The following is a 26,665-nucleotide window of genomic DNA, read 5'->3' on the forward strand; positions in this document are numbered from 1 at the left end:
TTCACGAAGGAGCTGCTGTGGGAAAACAAGGCAAAGTGGTTGGGTCCTGCTTTAATGTTCACCACGGGCAGGAAGGGTGGGCTTATACACACACACACACATATCCTGCCTTTCTCCCAGGTTGGGACCCAAGGCGGCTCACAAGATAGATAGATAGATAGATAGATATCGCCCAAGTTGGGACCCAGGAGAGCTCACTGTATGTCTGTATATATGGTCCTAACGTGGGAGAAGGCCGGGATAAGAATAAGATAAAATTAGAGCCAGAGCGAGAGAGCCGTCCTGGGTGCCAACTTGGGGAAAAGACAGGAGAGATCTATATTATTATTATTATTGTTATTATTATTATTATCTGTATTTATATTCCGCCCTTCGGCCCTAAAGGCTCCCAGAGCGGCTTACAATGATTGTGAGCCGCCTTGGCTCCCGACTTTGGGAGAAAGGCGGGGTAAAGATAAATAAAATAACATAACATAAAATAAAAGGAGCAATATATATATATATGTATGTATGTCTGTATGTTTGAAAAGGCGTCCTGGGGCTCCTTTGCGCTGGCTGCCTTTGGCCGGCGAGGGGCGTGTTTGTGGGCCGGGATTCAAGGCGGCGAGAGAGAGAGAGAGCGAGAGAGAGCGAGAGAGAATCAGAAGCATCCGGAGTCTCCGCAGCATCAGGCTCCGCAGCAGCGCCAGGGCTGTGCTGGGCCCGGGGTCCCCCGCTGCCTGTGGCCCTGGAGGGGGAGGGAGGGAGCCTTTCTGGAGGCTCCGGGATGAAGCGTGGCCGCTGGCCTGCTCGGGCCCTTCCTCCTCCTCCTCCTCCTCCTGCTCCTCCTGCTGTGCTCCTCCGCTGCCTGGCGCTGCTGCTCTGCTGGGGTCTGCTGGGGCTGGGTCTGCTGGGTCTGCTGGGATCCCCGAAGGGGCGGTCGGGGGAAAGGGCGCCCTGCCCCAGCGGCGGCGGCGGCAGCAGCAGCCTCCTCCTTCCCCCGGAGGGCCTGGGCCCCTGGGGCTGGGAAGGGGAGGCTGGGGCTGAGGGAGAAGAAGCGGGGGAGCGCTGGGGGGACGGGGCAAGCGAGGGCAGCCCGGCCCCCGGGAAGCGGCGCCGGAGGCAGATCTACCTGCACGCCAGCTGGCGGACGGGCTCCTCCTTCGTCGGGGAGCTCTTCCAGCAGCACCCGGAGGTCTTCTACCTCTACGAGCCCATGTGGCACCTCTGGCAGGCCCTCTACCCCGGGGACGCCCTCAGCCTGCAGGGCGCCCTCCGGGACATGCTGCGCTCGCTCTTCCGCTGCGACTTCTCCGTCCTGGCCCTCTACTCCTCTGCCTCCGCCCCGCAGGGCCCCGAGGAGGAGCCGGCCTCCCCGCTCTGGAGGGCGCCCAACCTGACCACGCGGAGCCTCTTCGGATGGCGGACCAACAAGGTCATCTGCTCGGCCCCTCTCTGCCGGGACTCGCCCTTCTCCCGCAGCCGGGTGGCCCTGGTGGAGGGCGCGGCCTGCGAGCGGAGCTGCCCCCCGAGGGCCCTGGAGGAGCTGGAGGCCGAGTGCCGCAAGGCCCCCGTGGTGGTCATCAAGGGCGTCCGCCTCCTGCAGCTGGCCGCCCTGGCCCCCCTCCTCCGCGACCCGGCCCTCGACCTCCGCGTGGTCCAGCTCTTCCGCGACCCCCGCGCCGTCCACAACTCCCGCCTCAAGGCCAAGCAGGCGCTGCTCCGGGAGAGCATCCAGGTCCTGCGCAGCAAAGACCGGCCCCGACGCCTCCCGCAGCCTCACCAGCCGCAGCCCCCTCGGGCGGAGGCCTTCCTGGGCGCGGCCCTGGAGGTGATCTGCCAAGGCTGGCTGCGGGACCTGCTCCTGGCCCGGCGGGGAGGCCCCCCGTGGCTCCGGCGCCGCTACACCCAGCTCCGCTACGAGGACCTGGTCCGGGACCCCCGAGGGCAGGCCCGCAGGCTGATGGCCTTCGCCGGGCTGCAGGCCCCCCAGGCCCTCCAGGACTTCGCCCTCCACATGGCCCGAGGGGAAGCAGGGGAAGAAGGGGCCGCCCCCAAGCCCTTCCTGCTCTCCCCCCGCGACGCCAGGCAAGGCCTCCACGCCTGGAGGGAGCGCCTCAGCCGGGCCCAGGTCCAGCAGGTCGAGAGGGACTGCCAGGGGCCCATGCGCATCCTCCGCTACCCCTTCAGCACCAGCCCCGACCCACCCGAAGCAGGTAGGCAGCCCCGCGGCTCCCGGCCCATTTTGTCCCGTCTCCAGCCGCTCGGAGTCTCCTCCCTTGCAGGTCTCTAAGCAGAGGCTGGACGCCTTGACTGGGAGTTCCTGCATGGCAGGAGGGCCCTCTTCCATTCAAAGGCCCAGCCGCGTTGGTCTCCAGAGTCAGGACTGAAAGTAGCCCCACCTTTGAGACTCGACGGAAGAAAGCCCTGGGCTGCAGCGAGAGGGTCCCTCCTAGGATGCTAGGAACACTTGCCTAGACCTCTGCAGGAATGATGCTCCAGCCAGGCCCCGCCTGAAGCTCCCTGGCTGCTCAGTGCTGGGGCAGAGCTGCAGGCGAAGGGGCCTCCTAGCCCCTCTGAGGCTGAGGGAAAGGAAGAAGCCGGCAGCAGGAGCTTCCCTGGGCTCAAGTCTACCAAGGCTCATGCCACCAGCTTCGTCTTTTCCCTTTCTGTCCAATCTTTCGGACAGAGAGAGAGAGATCCTGAGGTCTGGTGGATGAGAGGGGCAGGAGAGCAACCAGTCAGTTTGCTTTGGAATAGCAAAAGGAAAGGAAGGGAGGACAAGAATCAGTGTGGAAAGGGATCTTGGAGCTTAGTCTCCCAAGTGCTACAAGATCCCACTGCCTACTTTCTTCAGGAAATCCGTATGCAAAGGGATCTTGGAGCACCTCTGAGATCATTGGAAAGAAAGAAAGAGTGTCAGCTTTTCTAGACTTGAGTCTCCCATGCATCCTGAGGGAGTAGGCTCAGGGCTAGGATAGCTCATGCCACCAGCTGCTTTCTTTCCCTTAGTCCCCCAGGTGTTTTGTTGTTGTAATCCACCCTCGAGTCGATCTCGACCCATGACGACCCTGTAGATGAGACATCTTCAGGACTCCCTATGCTCCACTGCTCTGCTCAGGTCCTGCAAATTCATACCCATGACCTCCTTAATAGAGTCATCTAGCATGTGGCCTTCCTCTCTTTCTGCTTTCCTCTACCTTTCCCAGCATTATTGTTTTTTCCAGTGAGTTATGCCCCTCATGATGTGGCCAAAGTATGGCAGCCTCAGTCTAGTCATCTAGGCTTCCAGACAGATTTCTGGTTTGATCTGCTCTAGGACCCATTTGTCTGACTTCTTGGCTGTCTCAGCACTTTTCTCCAGCACCACATCTCGAGTCTGTGAACATGGAGACTTGAGTCTATGAAAGCTCATGCTACCTACTTCATTCTTTCAGTTAGCTTCAAATATGGTACAAGATGCCTTTGCATCCTGATTTTCCAGACTAACACAGCCATGTCTCTGATTTCTTTGGAAAAATCTCCTTTTGCATTACAGCACCCAGGAACCCCAAATTCCCACCAGGATGGCCGTGAGGGTCACAGGGGTGGAAGTGTCCTAGGCACCGGCATTTCAAAAGTAAACTTTTTACTCACTCTGCCTGTAAATCACATCCGAAAAAGAAAAAGAAAAAAAAGAACTGCTTTCCTGTTTCGACAGAAAAGAAGACATTCTTGCTTTGGTGCTTTTTACAAGCCATCTTGAGCAGAGCTTCCAAAAGTTACTTGTTTGATGAGAGGGATATGGTAGCCAGATCTTTCTCCTGAAGCAAGGTCTTCTGATGCTTGGATAAGCATGTTTCTAGTGCTTGAATGAATTTAGAAGAATGAAATGGACACACGGTTAGCCTGGTTCTGTCGCTTTTGGCAGCTCAGCTGTCTGGTTTCCCATGAGCAGAGGCTGCCACGTTAACACCAGGCATGAAGACCATTGAAGGTTCACACAGAAGTGACTGCAAAGCCAACCACGAGGCCTGGGCCCTTGGGAACTCATTCTTGATGCTCCTTCGGGCCGTGGTTTGGTTTATTAATGTGTGTCTTCAACCTTACTTTTTCTTTTTTTAGGCATACCCAATGTGAACTTTAAATGCTGCTAACCCAACTTGGAAGATGGTTGAATTGTGTAGGAAATGCTTGTTTGGGAGCCACTATTGAGGCCGAAAAGTGAATTTAAGGCAGCATGCACATTCAGAAAAGCAACCTGATGATTATTGTACTTATTTCAGTAATAAGCCATCAGACATGCAACCCAATCCTATTTTAATTCAGTATGCAAAGGATCTTGTAGGATCTTTGAGACTAACTGAAAGAGGGAAGTTGGTAGCATGAGCATTTATAGACTTGTGCCTGCTTCTTCAGGTGCATCTGCCGAAGGTTCAGGTCTACAAAAGGTCGTGCTACCAACTTCTATCTTTCAGTTAATCTCCAGACTAACATGGTTATGTCCTTGAATTTTAATTCTAGCCACACTTATTTCCAAATAATTATATTTAGGGTTGCAGACCGAGTCTGACAAATGGGGAGATCTGGAAATCCAGTCTTACAGCTAGGAGAGAATCCAGAAAAGAAACAGAAAGAGATATATTTTCAAAAGAAGAAGGTGTCAAAATGTGTGCATAGTCATATCAACAGGGAAGTGACTCCCACATGTTTCAATTAGATTTGTTTCCTGGAATATGTGCATAGGACTGCAGTCTTAACCTTCTTCAGAAGGAACAAAACTTTGTGTTTCAGGTTTTTTAATGCAGTATACCAAAAGCTGCCAATTTGCATCCTTTTGTTGAAATGCTTGAAAACTACACTATGATGCAACTGCTTAGAAGAGAAATTATATGAAAAGAAATGGTTTATAAAATACAAGAGATACTTACTCTGCTGGAAAGTCACAAGGCTTCCCCAAGCCATTTTGTTGCCTCCAATACTTGTTATGCATGATCCATTAGAAGTGCCTCAGGATGTCCTCTGGTTTCCCAGTGGATGCTTGGAGCCACCTTTTAGATATCAGTTTATATCTTAAGCCAAAGTCAACAGAAAGTAAAGCCTCCTAATTCTAGTTTTGTCTTTTTCCCCATTGTTTCTTTGTGGGCTGAGCAACTATGAAGAGCTATTAGTATGTCGAAGTAGGATGTAAAAGTAGATTTAAGTCTATTTCACTCATGCTGCCAACTTCTTTCTTTCAGTTAGTCTCAGAGGTGCTGCAAGATCTCTCTACATACTGATTCTACAGACTAACATGGCTATATCTTTCAATTTTACCATCATGAAGAGCTATGTGTTTTCTTTTTCAAGAAAACAAAACCAAACAATGTGGCATGTCTTTGTAGAGCTAAATATCCCTGCTGAGTTTCAAGATAAGACTGAGAGACTAAGGAGAAATCTGACAGCTAGTTCTATCCCATGGAGTGGATATGAATGAGGCAGGCAGGAATGGTCTATCTGGCGGTAGTCTGACCCTCATGGAGCAGGTATGGGTGAAGGAGTGCCTTATTTGCCTTAATGGACCAGCCTCCACTGACAAACACGAATTAGTGATCCTGAATGTTTTATGATAATGGGGAAAAATACTACTAAGGTTTATCTGGAGATGCACTTGTTCATTTAGCTGTGGCACTCTCTTTATACTCTTTATAAATGTGTATGGATTTACTGGGTGCAGACAGAAAGCGTTCCCTTGTGCATAGATGAATTCGTATGGTAAACCCTCTAGAAACATGTGGCTACAATGAAGTTTGAATTTAATAGAATGGCTTGTTGTTATTATTATTATTATTATTATTATTAAACTTTATTTCTAAAGCGCTGTAATTATACACAGCGCTGTACAAAGTCGGTAAAATTAAAAAGTATATATGAATACATGAACATAATAATATTTCAGAATGAAGAGTTATATCATTATAAAAATTCAGCAGTGAGCAGTAAGAAAGATATGTATAGTGAGATTGTGCAAGGTTGTATTAAATTTATTAATCATATGTCTGTATTTTGGATCGGTAATGTACAAAGAAGTTTCTTTTTAAATGTTTCCAAGGGGATTATGAGACGGAGCTTCTCAGGTAGGCTATTCCAGATCTGCAGGGCCATTATAGTAAAGGCCTTTTGGGATGAGGAAACATATTTGGATATAATCTGCTACGCTGACACTGGTTTTTCTGTTTATGGCCCATTAATCCCATGGTACTACATTGCCAAGCCTGGCCAAGCAAATCATCTTTTTAACAGTTAGATACACAAACATTTGGATATTAAACTGAAGCTTGCACATGAACACATGTACTTGATATATATAGAGGGGGCAGGGAGAAGGAGAGAGGTAAAGAAATGCAGGCTTGGAAATGTTTCATTCATTTGCACAACTGCACAATATGATGAACCGAGAAACCAAGATAACCCTAGCTTGTTGCTTATGGGCAATGCTGCAGGAGTACCTAAACATACCATGGAGCAAAGTTCTGTAATTTGTTTATCATGTCACTTGAAGGCAGATGCTTTCTCCTTTTTTCCAATGACTGGAGAATGCATCGAGGGTTGTTTTTTGGGGAAGGGCGTTTCTTTTTTGAGAAAATAAAGAAGCCAGAACAGAAAGCATTTGGACGACATGATAAACAAACCATAGTTACATTATCTGCTTCCAGTGCAAGTGGAAGGAATCAAATTAGTGTGCAGGAACACACAACTATATCCAAAACAAAGATTTCCACAGTTACTTCGTTTTTATATCATGTGAATTACTCTGTTGTATCAAGAGTCTTCATTAAATCAAGAAGTAATATGCTTCTGAAGAAGTTGAAAGCACTTTGAAGAACATGAAGATTTGAGAGTTAGGCTGATCTTGTTGGTTATTGAAATATGTGGTGGTGATTGGCTTATTTTCTTTGAGGAGGGATGGATGGTCAATGCCTGGCTGGCTGGCATACAAACAAACCCAACTGTTTCCGAACAGTTTCAAATTAACCTTGGCCAGCTTGTGGATAAGCCTTTCTTATTTGAACTGTTACAGGCAACATTTGAACTGCTGGAGCTTTTGTAATGGATTTCAAAAGTTTAGTTTGGACATTTTAGTAAACCTGCAGGAGGATATTCAAGGTTACAATCCCAGTTGTATGGATGCTAGAGAAACCAGAGCATGAACCTAAAATCAGGGATTATCTGGGATCAAGAATGAGCCTATATTTTAAAACCATTAGGGCAAAAGGCAGTTGAGAGAATGTTATTACTATCACTGCTGTAGAAATGAGTTTTGGAATCTCACAAATGTTTTTGGTTATTAATTTTATACTGTATTATGTTACAACGCAGAGACTTTCACAGCCCAATTCTATACATGTTTGCCCAGTAATCTGGAGCTATATATACACTTGACCATGAGCTCAGTGGGGCCTGTTTTTGATTATAGACATGTATAGTGGGGTCAGATCACATATGCCTTGATCAAGACAGCTTGTTCCATAGTTAATATGTTCAAAGAATGATTTCAGCAAAGCTTGCATTTATAATATACATCAATGTGTATTTGCTCAGAAGTAAGCCTCAGGCGGTAATTATATACCCATGAACAGGTACATCTCTGTAAATGAAATAGATGTGTTCATGGGCATTACTTCTTTAACAGAACATTGGGTAACAGAGGCAGCATTGACATGGAAAGGATAGGAATTAGTTCCTATACTAAAAAGAAGAACAATTCAATACGTTTCAGCAGACTTTTTATCCAAAACTAACAATATGCACAAGTGAAATGAAACAACCAGGTCAGGTAAGCTTTGCCTAAGTAAACAAAAACATTTTGTCCCTTGTAGAGATGACTAAAAGGCTTACTTCAAAATGCATCCAGAGATTAATTTTTCTTTTAACGGCCTCCACTTTTCGTATGATTTCCATTTTGGTTTCCAGACTTACAAATCTATGCTTTTTAGCCATGCTGGGGATAGCTAGTGAAGTAGGCTCACTTTTTCTCTATTTTGCTACTCATGCATACTCACTGAGGGATTTTGAAGGCTGTTGCTGTGTTTGCCTTGCTTATGGTACACAAAGGTATAGTAGAATGATCTAGAATAGAATCTTTATGTTTCTCAGCATAAGCTGTATTGAAAAATGGAATACAGAAATGCTGCTGCAACCTGACACTGAAACTTTGTTTCTCCACCCTCTTTTGCCATCTTCCCAATGCTGATGCTGCTAAAAGCTTTCAGCAAGACAGATGAGAGGGAGGAAAAAGGGGTCAAGACATAAAAAGGAACTTTAGAGGCTCAGTTAACTGAGGTATCTGTACTGAAATAAACCTTATTGAACTCACTGTGCTTTAATTCTGTGTAGATATGCCTAGGAATGCAGATATAATTACTCATATAAATCTATTAAATTTATGATCACTTAAAAAGATGAGCTGTGCTTAGTAGGCAGCTGGTTTTAAAAATGCTAACTATTTATATTACAGATATTCAAAAATTTCAAGCGATAGGGACTAGCTTGGAAGATGTGTTCCTTCTTTTTAAAAATTCTGCTATTTCACTGACAGCTCTCATCTATCTTTTCACAAATGCATGCGTGGGCATATCCCTTTTCTACAGAACCGTGGTCTGACAGATATTGAGAAGCATCTTAACTCTTTCCAGGTCTTTTGGGCTGTTCACAGCATCTCTTCTCATCTACAGAAATCACTTGCAGTTACCGAAATGGTGTGAGTTACAGGCAGATGTAGAATTCTGCCCTGAGGCTACATCTTCTTGAACATTTGCAAAGAGATACTTGGCAGCCTTTTGGCCTACTTTTCTTTAATACATATCTGTGGGTTGTTAATCCACAGCTGCAGTACTTTCTGAAACCCTGGTGGCAGATTTTCAGATTATTCAATTTTGCACTTTGAGAGTTGGACTATGACTCAGGGTTCAATTCTCAGCTCGGCCGTGAAACCCACTGGGTGACCTTTGGCAAGTCGCATGCTTTCAGCCTCAGGGGAAGCCAGTGGCAAAGCTCCTCTGAACAAATCTTGCCAAGAAAGCCCTGTGATAGCCTCTCCATAAATTGGAAATGACTTGAAGGCACCCAACTACAACAACAGTTTTAATATGCCTTAGAATGGCTGTGGGCAAATGAACATCTATTTAGTTTAAATAGTTTAGTTTAAATACTGCTGATCAAAAGACTACTTTGGAAAACTGCCATTGATGGAGGCGGGAGGAACCTTTCCTTCCTTCCTTGTTATGCTATAATAACATTTTGAATTTGTACCTTTTAGTTTCCCCTTCCTTGTGACACTACTATATTTGCATACAGTAGCCATAAGTAATATCTGGAAGAATTGGGTATTAGTAGTGGCCATTTTTATCATCCTTCAGCAGGAAGATTTTGATTTTCTTTCCTTCTTCCTCTTCCTCTTCTTCTTTTTAAAGGAGAAGCCCATTTATAAACTTGCAATTATACAAAGGGTAAGAAGGAGCTTTTGGGAAAAGCAATTACTGAAGGGGGATTATGGCAAATAGCTGAAAGGACCCTATTTATCTGCTTGAAACAATAAATGCACTGTAAATCATTCAAGTGATAATTCTGGTGTGCTGAGAAAGAGAAAGCTTGCAAGATTGTCACAATACCACGGATGCCCAAGCCAATAGTGTTCCTGTCTTGGAATTTGGTAGGTCCCCCCCCCCCCCCAAAAAAAAAAAAAAAAAAAAAGCAAAATAGAATGGTTCACATGCAGCCTCCGCACTGACATAAGAACCTGAGAAGCTCAAATTCTCCAGGCATTCAGTGGTGACAGGAAATGAATGGTCTCAGTTTTTCCACATAAGGGCATTGTGCCATCAAGAATTTTCTTGTTTATTTGCAACATGCCTTGTTTGATTGGAGAGCCAACTCCTTTTTTCAAGTGCCTAGAATGGCGATGTGGTGCCAAGAGACTGTTAGGTGGTGTCTTACAGGGTGATGTCAGGGGCTAAGAATACATTTGCAGTTAGAACTTCTAATGACCCCAGAGTTTAAGCAGAACCAGCCCCCTACAAGGAGAAAGAGGAACATTTTAAGAACAGCTACAGGGAAATTTCATAACATCCGAAAGACTGGACCTGCAAAGTCTTTCCTTGTTGAGATAAAAGGATTGCAATGCAAATGATATATCTGTACACAAGTGTCAACACTCCAGAGTCTTAGAAGTCTAGATAGGTGCCAAAAGTAGGGCTTTTTTTTTTTTACTGCTTAGTGTGAAATTTTGTCCAGTATGTTTTCATTGCCTGAAATGTTTTGAAGTAACCACCAAGAAAAGAAATATTTTGAAAACAAGAGCAATACAAACCATCTTCAGACATGCCAGTATGGGGGGAATCTGGTTTTCAGAGTTGAAACAGCAGGATACATTAGTACTGGGATCCCAACTTGGGCAGGGGGCATATTTGCACTTTTTAAATTTTATTTTTATTTTAAAAATAAATATAGCCCCAAAGTCCATTTCTTCACTTTGCAACATGCTGTCTTCCAGGTTTAATACAATGATGATGGTGATAGTTGATAATAAGTCTAACAAAAGACACACTGGAAAGGTTATAGAACATTTCCTAAGACAGCAAAATGGAAATAATAGGTACGATACTGGTGATACCAGCATTAGCAAAATGTGCTACTTTTGACATTACTGATGCTACTTGCAGGAGTGCATTTCTTTTACCTATGTAGACTCACATGTAGCAACAGTTGCATGATGACAATCTCTAAAGTTCATCAGCATATCCACATTCACTGATGAGTAACAACATCATTCTTGGCAAGTAATGCATGAAAATAGTAATGGGAATGAGAGTTCCTGATGGCACAATCCCATACGTGGGTTTTTTTCCCTGTACCTTCTGACTTATGGTGACTCTAAGGCAAACCTATCATGGAGGTTTCTTGACAAGATTTGTCATAGGGGGGTTCCCTTTGCCTCTCTCTAAGGCTGAGAGAGGGTGACTTGCCCAAGGTCACTCAATGGGTTTGCATGGTGGAGCAGGGATTCAAAGCCTGGTCTCTCAGTGTTCAAGTCCAACACTTAAACTACTACACCATGTTGCCCCTACATGTCTACTCAGTTGTAAGTCACACTGTCCTAAACCATTGCATTACTGATTGCTGCTGGAATCATAGAGTTAAAGATGTAGAGGATACATTCTATCCTGACCATTTGTGCAATATTTGTAAAGTGGTGGAACTGTTCTGAAATCACACCAGCTTGATCTCTGAAATCCATAACCAAGAAGCCAAAACAAAATCCCCAAACCAGTTGTCTTTGAAACTGAATGTGGCTATGCCTGGTGTCGATTGGCACCACCAATAACTGAAGTGGTTTAGCACTTTCTTAAATAAAATAAAATAAAAAAGGGGGGGGGGAAGAGAACAAATTAACTTTCATGTGGCTCTTCCCAAAATAAGTAAAATAAGTGGTCAGGCTGCATGAAGAATGGGGAGACCAATGACTTCACATGTTCCTTAGTTTGCTGGTATGTACGCCTTTTGTTTTGATTGGGAAGCCAGGTTCAACTGAATCCCAAAATGGGCCTCCAGTGAAGATCTAAACTGGTGCTGGTTTATAGTGGAAAACAGACTAATTTGGATATGTAGATCCCAGGTTGTTCATTGCTTCAAAGAGTGAAACTAGTGCTTTGTCTTCTGCCTGCCAACAAACTGGAAGCCAGCAGAGAGCTTTAATTACTGGAGTAATATATTCCTGATGGGCGATTCCAGTTAACTTGGCAGCTGTGTTCTGCATGAGAATATGTTTTTGAGCAGAGGCAGCCCTATGTATCATGCCAGGCTGAATGTTAGCAAAGCATGAACACTGTAGTAGGGGAGAATTCCTTTCTGGGAGAAATGACCAGCATATTTAGTTTTACTATGTATTTAACACACAAAGTATCTGGCAGTTGTGTAGCAGCTTTTTGCCATTATCATTGCATTCTTCAAGTATAAAGAAATGGCTGTTTGATATTTTAAAAGTCACTTGGGAGTTCATTGAATTGCAACATAGAAATACAAACCTTGAAAGCTGACATACAGTTTTCCTAATGGAACTGAGGCTGATTTGGGGGAGCTGGCATACATACTCCAATGTTCAGTGTGTTGGCCAAATGCTACTTGCCATGATTTTTGGTGGAATCTTTACTGTATGTCTCTTTTCTAAGAGCAAAGACTTGACACAGTGAGTACATATGAAGTAAGTGAAAATATCTTTGTTGTGCTGTTGTTGTGTGCCTTCAAGTCATTTCTGACCTATGGTGACCCTAAGTCAAACCCATCACAGGGCTTTCTGATGCTGAGAGAGTGTGCCTTGCCCAAAGTCACCCAGTGGGTTTCTGTGGCTGAGCGGGGATTCAAACCCTAGTCTCCGGAGCAGCTATTTATTATGATGCAATCCAGGGAATAATTTATCATCTGTATTTGCAGTGAACTTAGTAGAACTTCACCTTGAACAGGTTTTTATTGAAATGAGACTAGTCTTGAGCACTTCTTCATCATTCAATTCTGGAATCTGCATTTGGTAATGTAGCATGTAATACTTTTGATACATTGAAAACACAATGAAAAATAGCCAGTTCATTGGGAAATAATTTAAAAGCATGTAAAGTCGAAGGCTTTCATGACCGGCATCCATAGTTTTTTGTGGGTTTTTCGGGCTATGTGGCCATGTTGTAGCAGAGTTTCTTTCTGACGTTTCGCCAGTATCTGTGGCTGGCATCTTCAGAGAATGCTTTGCCTGGAAAAAGTTGCGTGTATATATAGCGTGTGAGCCTGGGAATGCAGGAGTGATTTGCATGTGTATTGTTCTGTGTTGATGGTAGGCCTCAGCCTGGGAGGCTAATGCAAAAGAGGACTGATGTCTGCTAATTGGTGATCATTATCTGCTAGGAAAGCCCCTGACTCTGAATGGTTTCCCATTTGCATTTGCTGAGTCCTTATTTTGCTATTCCTCAGGACTGGTAGCCAAATTTTGTTCACTTTAAGGGTTTCCTCTTTTCTGTTGAAATTGTCCAGGTGTTTGTGGATTTCAATGGCTTCCCTGTGCATCCTGACATGGTAGTGGTTGGCATGGTTCAGAACTTCAGTGTTTTCAAACAGTATTTTATGCCCAGGATGGTTTGTGGCATGTTCTGCTACTGCTGATTTTTCTGGCTGGCCCAGTCTGCAGTGCCTCTCATGTTCCTTGATTCTTGTTTGCACACTGCGTTTGGTGGTCCCTATGTAGACTTGTCTGCAGCTGCATATCCTGGGTGCTGAGTCTTTCTCCTAAAGGCTTTTGTTGAGAAAACAGACTAAATATGCCAAGCAGATACTGGGCAATGAAGAGTGAAATTGATGGAACATCTGTCTGAGACATTGGCAGTGGTCCTATAGCTAATGCTTGTTAGCTAAGTATAGAGGGAGGCATGGTAAACCCTTTTCTGAATATTTCTTACCATGGAAAACCTAGTGAGCTAAAGTGGAAAAGAACTGGACATGAGTGCCAAAAGATTCATATTTATCATCCTGTATCATATAAATGTGCATTTGACATAGTCTCTTTGCTGATCTGAAAGAAATGTGCTATGTCTTGTGACCTTGTCTTCACAACACGTTAGTCTGATTAACCTCTTGTCAATGAGAAAGGCTAGCAAAGGTATTTAGCACAAGGAAAGCACTGGAGCATTAAGCTCTGACAGTGACCTAGATTACCACCCAACAGGACTGAGAGTGTACATTTCACTGGTTGTGTAACTAAAAATACATTAAACATCCTGTCTCTGCCACACACCTGTGCAGACTTCTATTGTGTTGTTCCACCACTACAATCAGTACGATTATTGGCCTCCATCTGGAAGCTGATTGTTTGATCACCATGCATATAAATAAACATTAGTGTGTGTGGCTGTTAGCCATTTATCTGGGACTAAGTCCTATTGAATTCAAAAGGGCTTTCAGGAGATGTGTGGAGAATAGCACTGGAAAACAAAGCTGAAAGCAGCCAGTGAAATATTTGGCTACAGATCCATTCTCGAGATGACAGTGTCTTTGGTGGAAGATAACCTCTTCTCTTCCATGTATAAATAAATTCCTGTTTATTTTGATTCCATTATAAATAATGCAAAGAAATGTTTGCCTCTGCTGTCTCTTTGCAAAAGGAAGTCCCACCTTCATTCCGATCCAATATGAAGCTTTTCAAATTGACAGAGTGGAGCTGCTTTAACAGGGGCATAGTATGGTCTCTGTAATCTGCCCCAGTTAAACGTTTGGCTGCAGCTCTTTGGACTAGCTGAAGTTTGCAAACACTCTTCAAAGGCAGCCCCAAGTAGGGTGTGTTACAATAGTCCAAGTGGGATGTAACTGAGATCCAAAGACAGACAGTCACTCAGTGGCCTACTTTGTACGCAGATGGACATCCCTGCAATGTCCAGGGAAGGGTGACCAGTTTGGAACTAGTGACTGTTAGTCATTGTCAACCACACTGGACTAGATGAGCCAATGGTCTGACTCAATATAAGGCAATTTCCTAATGTTCTCTAATAGTATGAAGAATGTTTCTTCACATCTTCCTCTTCTTGCTCCTGTTCAAGATGAACTTATGTGAACCCATTTCTTTATTGGAAACTGACAGAGCTATCTACATATGCTTTGCAAGATTAATGTGAAATACAGTACCCAACATAACTGCTATGAAATGAATTTTTAAAAGCATTTTGCCTTTAATGTAGTGTGTGACCTGGAAAAAATGAAGAAGGCTTACCTGTAATGCATAATTTAAAGAATTTCTTTGTGCCTCAATAACCATAGACTAGAATCAGACATGTTTTCCTGAAGTACGGTTTCCATCTGAAATAGTTTCACTGAACTAAATTTAAGTATCACCCTTTTCACTATTGATCAAACTAAGTCAAATATTTAAGTCTTTAGTGTTAAATTACCTATTGTTCTATGTTATTTCCTTAATATTTGTTTTCACAGTACAGAATTTCATGAAACAGAAGGCTAAGAAAACGGTTGCATTTAATTAAGAACTTTTCTTAATGCCCGTTTCTCAGATAACAAGATAAGTGTGCACAGGCGCTTGTCTTACCCCATTTCATTGTAGGAAGCATGAAACCTTTGTAGGAGGCAGTGATCAGCTTGCTTAAAGACAGGAACTATATAGAAAGGAGTGATCCAACATTAGTGAACAGAGGTAAAAAGGCAGTCACGCTGTTAGGAAATGCTTCTTGGTTAAAGATGTAAACTTGTTTTAATACGTCCTACTCAGTTGAAATCTTTCTAGTCGTGTTTCTAGACCAGTGTTAGACAGTTTAAGTTAGCCTTCCTAACTTTAACAGTGTAATAAAAATTAAAGGTACTTTATCTCAAGCAGTTGTGATCAAAGAGAAAATAGTAGCTGTTCAAGTTAATTTACTAGGAAAGCTTAACAAAATGTTGCTTGTTGGAAACAAGTTTCTTTTGTTGACCAGTGTTAGGCCTCTTTCATAAGTTATGTTAGTTTTTGCTTTATTTTAGCTGCCTGTTGTGTGGAGTAATTTTGTCCCAGTCACATCTTCCACTGTAAAAAGGTTGGAAAACATATGGCTCCTCAGATGTAAGTCCAACAGACATCTGGAAGGCTACAGATTAATCCAATATTAGAGACTAGGACATCTCATAGTTGGGGTCAGCTAAGGACTAGGCTATGTTAGGATAAAGCTGAATCTGTGTTCCTGTAGGATAAGTCTTTCCTTTTCCCCATGGTTTAGGAAAAGAGCAGATACAGACAATTAGACTACTCTGACTTCCTTGTGGCCTTCTTTTTTATGACCACTAGCCTTTTTTCACTGAAGAACTTTTAAATTACCAAGGGGGGGGGGGAGGCAACTTCTCAGATGGCAAAGTCTTATGTCAGCATTTACACAACACATATGATATATACAGTAATGTGGGGAGGGGTTTTTATCATTGTATTTGGATAAAGGATTTCTTGGGGGGTGTTTCCCCATGATATTATCATAATTATCCTTATACAATATGGGGAGGCCCTAGAATAAAATTGGTGAGAGGCATTGCTCAGGAGCTCTATTACCCAATTCAGTGGTTTGCAATATTTGCCTATCAGGGCTTCCAAATTGGGCCACAATGGCAATTAGTTTTCTTGCTGATGCAACAGCAGATACTATTTTTGTTTCACTTTCTAACTATGTTTGCTTTAAGGAAAAGGGAATTATAAAATGTGAAAGTACATCATTTATGTAAAGGCTTATGGTTTGTGAGTGAGTGGCTGCAGTACAGGCATTTAAGCACTGCGCCACCAGGGCGCCTGTTGAAAGAGTGGAAAGAGACGAAGGCTACATGATAAACTGATGAACTAAAGAGTGTGTGGCTTTTTAATAAAGAGATCATGAGTATGAGTTTGCAGAAGTTGGGCAGAGCAGTAGAGGACCAGGATCTTGGAGGTGTCTCATCAGCAGGGTTGCCATGAGTTGAGATTTATGTGAAGGCAGTTAACAACAACAAAACAGTTATTAGTCGTATTCGTGATAAAATGGGTAACAAGAAACAAATATGCTGCAAAAGAAATATCCATTCTGGGCCTACCAAAAAAAAAGTGGGGGGAAGGGGGAGAAAGAACTGCAGCAGCTATTTCCTTTTGTTCAAGCTATGTTTCTGCTTATAATGTAAAATTCATTTGCCTATTGAGATGTAATGCAGTTTAGTCATAAGAGAACAAGATGGCTGACTAAAGGAGCTTTTTTATCTTGTTGTTGCAGTTGTGTTCCTTCAAGTAATTTCTGACTTACAGCAACCCTAAGGTGACTCTGCCATGGGGTTTTCTGGGGCTGCAAGTGTGTGACTCACCCATGACCAGCCCAGTGGGTTTCCATAGCTGAGTGGGGAATCAAACCCTGATCTCCAGAGTCATAGTCGAAAGCTCAACCCACTACACCATACTGGCTCCTTGTTAATATAATGCTCCTTTATTGGCAAAATAAATTCATTCACCTAGTTGAAGTCTAAAGTCTAATCCTTTTCTCCTTACTTTTACAGGTTAATTGGCAAGCAGCTAACGTGTGACAGAGAAAATGGAACTATGCATTCCACAGACACTGGAACCATCAGTGAATTGCAACGTCTACTGCAGGTTCTGCATGGCAGAATGAATACTGACTAGCTTTAAGGAAATTGATTTCACTGTAAAAATTACTTCCCAAAATGCACATGATAAATTCTAACAGTGGGGACCCACCAGTGATATGCTTTATCTCCCAGCTTCATTTTGCCAGTGTATGGTCAGTTTTAATTACTGGTGCTTCTGAGCAGACTTATTTTTTATGTACATCTCATAGAAGATTTCAACAGAGTATCTAGACTGAGATCCAGCATTCCGTCTAGAGAAGGTATTGAAATGACAGTAGCTTTTAAGTCATTCCAACTTCACATCGTTTTTACTTTTTTAAAAGTTTGTCCTTCATTTTTTCCTTTCCTTTGACTTTCTCCTTTTTCTACTAAGTTTACAAGCAAAACAGAAAATGGATACCACTAATGGGAACCAACAAGTGAAGAACACTGATGATCTGAAAGCAAGACACAGATTTTTATTGTTTTCTATGGGCTCTTTTCAAAATAAACATTTAGACTGTGACTGAACTGCCAAAACAGAATTTCATTTCTCATGAAATTTATATTTGACCTTAAAAAATAAAGTGACTATTGGTGCTAAGAATTCAGACATTATAGTGATTGTTCTAGGATCATATATGTAAAAGAATGTCATTAGTACTGTACAGGAATGGACAGCAGGGGGGATTAATTATGTTTAAAATAATCATGAATGAACCATGTTAACTTTTACATATCTAGACTAACAGACATACTGAAGTTAGAAAGACAATCGTGCAAATCTAAATTAGAGGACGAGATTATTGTTGTGCCATTCCCCATTCTGCCAATCTGCGGAGCAGGGGTTTATTTTTTAGCAATTTTTTTAGAACTGGAAATTTATTTATAGAAACTAATATTGTAAATTATGTGCATTATGTAAGAAAAAATATGTTAATACATTGGCTGGAATCCTATTGGGACATTACAGCAGGCTAATTATTTTATGCTAGCATAAAAACAGTTGCACAAGCAGTTGTGCTTTCTCACGGGTTCCATAAGTCAGAAAGTGTAACCATTCATAGCTGGACACAGCTTAACAACACTGGCATATATTTATATACTTTGCTAAATGTCTTTAGGATCTTTGCCAATAGTTTTGCATGCTATGGGCTTCCAGGGTAAAAAAAGTAACCTCTGCTACAGAGGGGTGGATGTGTCTTCACACTTTATCCAGTTCTATTTTATTGCAAGAGTGATGAGACAAGATTTATCAAGCAGATTAGTCTAGGGCATATCAGGTGAGCGGCATCTAGACACTTAACTGTGGCTCTAGCCTTTCCCTTGATTCTCAGCACACTGAAAAGCTGCTAGTTGCCACTGTTTTTAAAGTCCAATATCATTGCTGTGGTAAACACAAGTCAAACTATTACTCTGTTATGAGAGGCACAGGACACACAGAGAGAGATGGAACTTGAGTTACAGCACCATTCCGTGAATATTGATGAAGAACAACTTTGTTCAATAGACCTTAAAAAGCAAGTGTGCTTAGGATTGCAACCCTTACTTGCTTTTCTTCATGTGTGATGGATATGAAGTAAGCCTTTATTTCTGTAATTAAAAAAAGAGGGACCTTTAATCCATTTGATAAGACTGGATGAAGCAGTGCCTGTTCTAATGCTCAGTGAACACCAAGTTCACCAGCTAAATATACATTTTAAAAATCAGAACACTGTAGTATCTTATTGCTGTCCTGAGTCACATAAGAGTTTCTGAACACATTTTCAACATACTAAGCTTTCATCTTCATAGTGAATTAGAGATTTTTCTTCGTGTGCTTATAGTCTTCAGCATTAGAGAGTATACCTCTCTGCTGTAGCCGGTTTCTCTGGTAGGCCACATAGTAGGTACATTGGTCAAACTGTCAAAGGAGAACTATGGAAATGTAAGTTCAAAACTCCAGCAATGAAGCTTGCTAGTAACCACAGGTTGGGGGTGATGGATTTAACCAATCCCAAGAGGATTATTGGAATAAAAAACAGAACAAGGAGAAAAGCCATGGATAAGGCAGGCTAAAATGGTAATAAATCATACACATACTTCCATTGCTATCTAACAGAGTAGTAGGAGAAAAGTTTGATGTATGACTGATGTTTCTGTCATTAGAATGTCTACTTTGACCTTCATGAGTTAACACTACAGTTAGCTGTTAACTTTTCAAAATTTCCTAACATACGTAGATTTTAAATCTTCAAATCTTAACCAACATAAAAGCTCCTATACCAGTATCATCTCGTGGAGAGGAGAATTTGGTTCAGCTCCCTTTCAAATCGAAACACAAAGGAGGAGGGAGTCATTCAGGGGTTTTCATACAGACAAGATTCATGCAAAGCTTAGTGTAATTGTACTGCTTAAAGAAAAAACCTCAAGGATGCATGTGAATGCAAAAATAGAAAAAGCTTGCAGGAAACTTTTCAGATGTGAGAAAAACAGGCTGAATATTAAAAGTGGGCTTTTGAACAGACAATAGAAGATAGGTTCGATGCAGTCTGGCCTTTGCAAATTGCTGTTTTGTTGTGGTCAGAACATTTTTCAATGGTTTAAATATGTGCAGTGTGATAAGGCAGACTTTAAGAGGACCTGTTGTCTTGATGTGTGAATATAATTCTTGATGATCTATTACTATTTTTAGGATTAGTCAAACTGAAAGTAGCTACAATTGTGCATATTAGCATTTAAAGTTCATAAAATTGTCCCATTTTATGAACTCTGGCTTCTAATGTATCAAAAAAAAAAAAAAAAAGCCAGTGTAACAATTATTCATCTTTGCATTGTCAGCAACAGAGGATCTATTAAACCATTAAAATCTTTGCCTTACTTAACTGCAACCTGTGAGGGACAAAATATACTATTAATCAGACTAGTAGAGTATTGACCAAAAGCTTCTAAGACATCATTCCCATTTTTTATCTTTGGTTGCACATTACTGCTACAGCCATAAAAATGTTTACAAGGGATAGCTGGTATCAGGATTTCAAAAAGTATAGCAGAAAGCCTACAAAAATTAGTAAAATGGACTACCTAATGGCTTTTTTTTTTTGGTAAAAACATGAATAAACTATCCATGCTGATATGATGAACTGACATCCCCGATGAGGTGTTTGTCTACTAAAATGTATTCCTGTTATCCTGCAGAACATGTGTTGCATGTGCTCCTCCTGATGGGACTTGTAGCCATCCTGATGGTGGAGTACAAGTCCCATCAGCCGAGCCAATAGTGAAGAATGCTGCAAGCTTTGGTTATAACAGAGCAAGCTGAGGTGAAGTGAGTAAGCTGTGCTTTTAAGGTTCTTTTAAAAATCTTTGTGACCACTTTTGTAAATTGAACATCAGTAAGGATAAACACAAATTTAAAAAAACAGAAGAGGAAATGATGAACTTTATTACATAGGTTGGTTCAAGTTTTTTTCTTCTTCACAGACAAGATTAAAATAAAGTTTAAAAATGGTGTCATGGAATGAAGCAAAGTATGAGAAAGAACGTTTTTATTTTTTCTAAGCATCTCTGTCATATTTAAATTACAGGGCAGTTAGTTTAAAAAGAATGACCCATTAAAAGACAAAACATTACATTGTTTATAAACCTGCTTTCAGCAGCCCAAATAGTTGATGAGAAAAGCAGTAGAAAGCTACCTGATTGCATCATGGAAAATCAGTCATCCACAATTAGGGCTGCATGTGGCATGTTTGTAACTAAGCATCCCTGATGCCTAGACCATGAGTGGGGAAGCCATGCCTCTCCAGAGGTTGAGGAACCACTACTCTCATCATCCCTCACCAATGAACAGATTGCTGGGACTTAAAAGAGTCCCAACAGTATCTGGAGGACCACAGATTTCCCAGCTCTGCCCTAGGAAAAATCTTCCCTTTTCAGATTATAGCATGGTACTCCTTTATTACAGAAAAGGCACCGCACCATTTTTAAACATCAGGATCATAGTGCAATATTCCACTAACACACATACACACACGTACACACAGACTTTCTAACAGAAAGAAAAACATTTTTTTGTTGTTCTGATACAAGCATCCAATTAAGCATTACATTTATCATAAACTCGTCCTCTGGAATTAAAGGTAACAGTTTAAGTCCAGACACACTACAGGAACCTGAAGCAGATTCCACCAATACCTCTTGTGCAACTGATAAGTCAGCAACTGCATTGCAATCACTCAATACTGTCTTCGCAACTGTAGGCGAGGAAAGGAAGGTCATTCGAAAACTGTGACAGGATGACTAATTATTTCCTCTAGGTAATTTTAAGAGTTTAACTATCAGACTCAAATTTATTAGGGGCATGAGGCTGAAAAGGTAAATTTTGGACAGCACACAGATGGACTTTGAGATACAGTTTTAAGACACAGAAATTCTGAATAAATTGTCCAGAGGTTGTCCTTTCTTTCCCCTTTTAGACACATAAATACAAAACTTTGCTAATATATTTCTTTTTATATCGCCTTGGAATTACATGGAGCATGGTGGAGGGCTTTCAATAACAAGTCCCCAAAAAATGTTTCTGATAATATGGCCACTATATATAATGTCCTCTTTTGCATCTGCATTTTTCAAGTATATGTCAAACATTGCACCTTTATCACTGATGTCTAACATCAACTGCAGAATTCTCCCATGTTTCCAGGCTTTTGCTGGCTCTGAATTACCTTAGCCACTTCAGCTAATAATTCCAGCCATTAATTATCATTAATATCCCCATACATCTCATCAGCTGAGTGGAGCAGCAGAACAAAATGATTATAACATGCTGCTTTTAATTTCAAGTAGGTAATTTGTTTTTTAAGCAAGAGCCTGACCAATTTTTTGCTTGTTTGGCTTGGACACTGCCAGCATCTTGAGCATTTTTTAAAAAAAGAAAAAGAGATTGGGATGAGGGCTTAATAAAACCACCTGTACAAGAGATGTTAAATCAACTTGTCGACCTCCTTCACTGACACTAAGGCCAGCAAATGTCTTGGCTACTTGGGCAGTGGGCCTATTGCTACATTTTTATCAAGCAAGTCATCATGCATCCAGTGGAAATACTAGCCGAGTGCCTCTGCTCATCACCTCAGGTGCTTCTGTTCCCAGATCACGCTCCAAAGCCTCTTCTGAGTTACTTTTTGTTTTCCTGCCATCAAGGCTGGTAATAGCAGTGTGTGAGCCAGACGATCCATTAGCAGTTATTGTCGTGTCTCCATATGTCAGTGTCAGGTCACTGTCATTCAGGATAAAGTCAGAATCTTCATCTCTAAGCTGCTCCTGGTTCTGAAAAATGTTCAAGGTATTTTTTTAACAAGAGAGATGTCAAATATTTACTGAAATAGTTATTCGTACTCAAAGTGAAATTACTTAAAAGATAAAACCAAACATGCTACAGAATGTTATACAGACAACAGTATACAGCATAATGGTTGGAATCTGGTACAGAACTAGACCTCTTAAAATCCATTAACTTCAGCAGGGTTTAACCAATCTGGGCAAAGCTGTCTACGTGAAAAAAAAGTCACTCTGTTGGAGGGAACAATGTTCAGAAAGAAGTTAACAGGTCTAGGTTTGTGTATGTATATTTGTGTTTGTCTGCACTAATTCCTCTGTGTGTAGATGTGCATGAGGCTCCAAGTCACCTGTTGACCTATGCTGACCCCATTAATATCGTAGTGTTTCTTCTGGCAAGGAATATTCAGAGGTGTTTTTGGCAGTTCCTTCCTCTGTAATGTAGCTTACAACATCTCTATTCATTGGTGGTCTCTCATCTAAGTACTAACCAGGGCTGACTACTTAGTTTGCACATTCAGACAGGATCTGGTGCCTGCAAGGTATTAAGATGTCTTTTATTTGGGCCAAGTGAGTGAGTTAAGAGAAGTCTGGTTATATTAATGTCCAGGGGCCTTTTCACACTTCTAGTTGCCAGAGTAAAAACTGGAGTGCTCCTGAACCTTTAATTGTATTGATGAGGGTGTTGCTTGTTACCTTCTTGCATGACAAGCAATACTTGCTGAAATACTCTCTTTTACGTAATTGTTAAATGTACAGGAGCTGTTTCCATTTTTCATTCTCGCAACTTCCATTCAACCACACAATTACAGTGCTTTTAACTGCCATGGTAAAATACTATGGAATCCTGGGGTTTGTAGCTGAGGGAGGGGTACATAAAACTCTCAGCCAGAGAGCTTCTCTGGTGCCTCACCAAATTACAAACTCCAGGATTTCACTGGATATAACTACAACAGTTAAAGTGAAATCATAGTGCTCTAACTGTATGGTGTGAAAGAGGCCCAGGAGATGAGATTTCATGTACTGGAAATTTCTGTGTAAAAAAAGTAATTGAACAAGGAAAACAATATTGTGCAAGATACCTCACTCACCAAGAAGCTTATCCTGCTGTCATCCCTTCTTTCATGAATAAACAGTGTTACATTTGAAAGGGTTAATAATCAAAGAATATTACTCATGGTTAATCTGTTATCATATATATCCTTATTAAATTAGCAGTGTCATATGAGAACTGGCACTTAAGATACCAATAATTTATTTTAATACTGAAATTCCTCAAAATAAGAAAGAGCTGCAGTACAATCAAGTGCTAAAAATCTTGTACTTAACAAGATGTTAAATTCATGCATATCGTTTCCAGATGTAATAAGAAACTCATGCATATTAGGTATTCTCATAATCCATGGGATAGAATCCAAGTTAAATTTTGCTTTTTTCGCTTTCACAATTTATTTTGTCAATTTTTTTAATATGCACATGTTGTTGTGTGCCTTCAAGTCATTTCTGACTTATGGTGACCATAAGGCATACCTATCACAGGGTTTCCTGGGGCTGAGAGAACATGATTAATCCAAGGTCACCCAGTGGGTTTCCATGGTCCAGCTGGGATTTGAAGCCTGGTCTCCAGGAGTTGTAATCCAACGCTCAAACCACAAATCTCAGCAGAAAGGGTCACACATTTTGACTGGTCTTGGCCCTCTCCCCCTCCTGAATTGCCTGACATGCTCAGATAGCTTGGGAGAGGTCAGCCTCTCACTTTGAACTGGGATATCAAACACCCGAAAGGAAGCAGAATCCATTTTACTACTTGGGAGAGATTTCAAAGCAAGGCAGAAAGGGAGTTTATTCACCATTCTTTCAAGACTACCTAAAGCAGCAGTAGGGATTCCTTCTGATTTCAAATACCTGCAAATTCTGACAAGTGAAAGATTTGCCTTCCTATCTCCTTCCCTCCTCCCATTGCTTCTGAACATGCCAGAACACTTGTGGGAAGGAAATAACTTGTCTTCAGCAAATCTTCGTACTCTAAGTTCACTGTAAAATGTAGAGAATTTGTGAAGTGGGGAAGGATCTCTTGTGTACTGCTGGGAGTGGGCAAGTGGCCAAAAGGATGCAATTCATGTTGGCCAGCAGCAACTTTCCAGGTGCATTTGTGGATGTCCTAAACATTTTCCCAACATCATTTCTATGAAGTCACTTCTTTGAAAATATAAAACATAATTGTGACTTTGTTATCAGAGGGATCCTTTAGGGCTGCTTTTTGTAACCATTTCCTAATGTCTCATTCTGTGCTATCACATACAATATTCAAAAGTATCTCCTGAAGATAGAAAAAGCAATAGCAAGTACATTTCTATACTGCTTATCAGTGAACTAAGCACTCCCTAAGCGGTTTACAATGTGTAAGCTAATTGCCCCAAAAAGCTGGATACTCATTTTAGTGTACTACAGAAGGATGCAAAGTTGAGTGGACTTTGGAGCCCCTGGGATTGAACTCACAATCCTATGACTCTTAATATGGACCACTGATGAATCTGTAGTTTAGGAAGAGGGAATAGCTGTTCCTATTCACAACTGCACTCAGTCTTGAAATATGCTTCCTACTTAAACTTCAGAAGATGTTATTTGCACAATACAGTTACAACTGCAATGTAACTGGGATATTAACCATTCTTCATTCTTACACACATTCTTCATGCCAAGGAAAATCTCAGTGTTAATGTAAGAGTTTCATAGGCAACAAAAGTACACTTACCTCATAAACCTGGGGAGTAGTCAAGCAACGTGCTATCAATCCACACCAACTGGGGAGAGTTGTAGTTAGTGGAGGACCATTGTGTGTGAGAATAGGTTTGAGGTAGCTTTACCATACCATTAAGGGAAAAAATTGAGCAGTGAAATGTAATTGCTTTAAACCTCCACAAAATTCTTGTGCAGTATTTTTAGGGGCTTTAAACCAATCTGCACCTCCATACAGAAAAAAGCTGGAAATCAGCCCTGCAATATTTTCTCCACATCTCCATTTTCAGCATTCTAAATGTCAACAAGATCTATCTGAGAAGGGACAGCGAGGATACTTAAAGAAAATGGGGAGGGTAAGGGGGGGGGAGAGCAACAGAAATAGTGGATTACGTATCTCAGCTGTTGCAACACAAATATTTTACCAGTATCTTGCATGAAAAGGGACTCCTTCTATCCATATGCCTATACCAGTTAGTTGCAAAGGACTATTTTGTTTCTATACTCTCCCAGTGACACAATTATTAACAAGTGGATACGGTCCAATTAGTGTGGCTTGACAGCCTGCACTCAAGATCTTAGAATACATATACAGTACAATTAATAATAAAGTCACAGCAGGCATGTGAGATCAAAATTAAGTCAAGTTAAACATTAAAAGATTAATAATTAAGACATGAGAAAGTCAATAATCCAGGATAGAGTTGCCTAGTTGAACATTTTTAGAGCATTACATAGTTAGGCAGAGAACTACAAGAGATGAATCAGATGTTGCAATTTAGTTTGACAAAACTTGATCTTTTAAAGCTGATTTTGTGAAATATCTAGAGGTCGCCAAAAAATCTGAGAATATTGGATATTTAGTAGTCACTGAAAGAAAGTTATACACAACAGGAAGAGAGTAGTCAAACATCATTTTCTGAGGCAGCAAGTCCAAATGAGAGAACCTAACCAATAAGTTTTGAATTTTATAATAAAGAAATATTAATATCAAATAAAAAGGGTATGAAAAAAATCTCAGAAGCTACAGGGCCAATAGTCTGCTATAATGTTAAGTCTTGCCTGTTTGACCAATCAATGTGACAGATATTATGTTTCCATTTTTAAAAACATATTTAAGAACATCTACACTATTTGTCATCATCTTCCCTGAAGTCCAAAGTATTTCAAGTAGAATTTGGAAAGTCATACGATGTCAAAAGAAATCAATCTCTTTTCTTAATGCTGAGTTTGGGCAATTTTCCAGTAGAATTTTCTTAGGATTTCTCAAAGTTGGAAATGTTTACATATAGGATTGCAACAACAACATAAATTTAATTTGCATAGCAAAAACAAAAAAGTCTGGCTAGGATCAGCGAGTGTGGGTTGTGTAGTCAGGTCCAAAACACATTGCAGAAATAATCTAGTTTTGAGGCCACTTTAACTGCCCTGGCAGTTAAGGAATCCTGGGAACTGTAGTTCTGTGAGGCATTCAGCCTTCTCTGTCAGAGAGAGCTCTGGTGCCACAACAAAACAAACGTTGGGTACT

General features: G+C 41.4%; 2 protein-coding genes across 3 annotated transcripts in view; one reads left to right on the forward strand and one right to left on the reverse strand.

Annotated features, from left to right (window-relative positions):
• Nucleotides 1-766: 766 nt before the first annotated feature.
• LOC149319345 (carbohydrate sulfotransferase 7-like) lies at nucleotides 767-20,265 on the forward strand. The gene is made up of 2 exons (XM_089508414.1): nucleotides 767-2,195; nucleotides 17,017-20,265. The coding sequence occupies exons 1-2, from the start codon at nucleotides 767-769 to the stop codon at nucleotides 17,019-17,021; spliced, it is 1,434 nt and encodes a 477-aa protein (XP_089364540.1). The 3' UTR covers nucleotides 17,022-20,265.
• A 358-nt stretch (nucleotides 20,266-20,623) lies between these two features.
• LOC149319346 (sodium/hydrogen exchanger 7) overlaps nucleotides 20,624-26,665 on the reverse strand; it is a 63,707-nt gene continuing 57,665 nt past the window's right edge. For both annotated transcript variants that reach the window (XM_089511521.1, XM_089511522.1), the window contains 2 exons: nucleotides 25,154-25,259; nucleotides 20,624-22,389 (listed from right to left, as the gene is read on the reverse strand). In XM_089511521.1, the coding sequence (XP_089367647.1) occupies nucleotides 22,147-22,389; nucleotides 25,154-25,259 (349 nt within the window). In that variant the 3' untranslated portion in view covers nucleotides 20,624-22,146. The remainder of the gene's footprint in view (nucleotides 22,390-25,153; nucleotides 25,260-26,665) is intronic.

The sequence above is a fragment of the Sceloporus occidentalis genome, unplaced genomic scaffold (genome assembly GCF_023333645.1).
Source record: "Sceloporus occidentalis isolate IW3139 unplaced genomic scaffold, rSceOcc1.0.p SCAF_2, whole genome shotgun sequence".
Classification (NCBI taxonomy): Eukaryota; Metazoa; Chordata; class Lepidosauria; order Squamata; family Phrynosomatidae; genus Sceloporus; species Sceloporus occidentalis.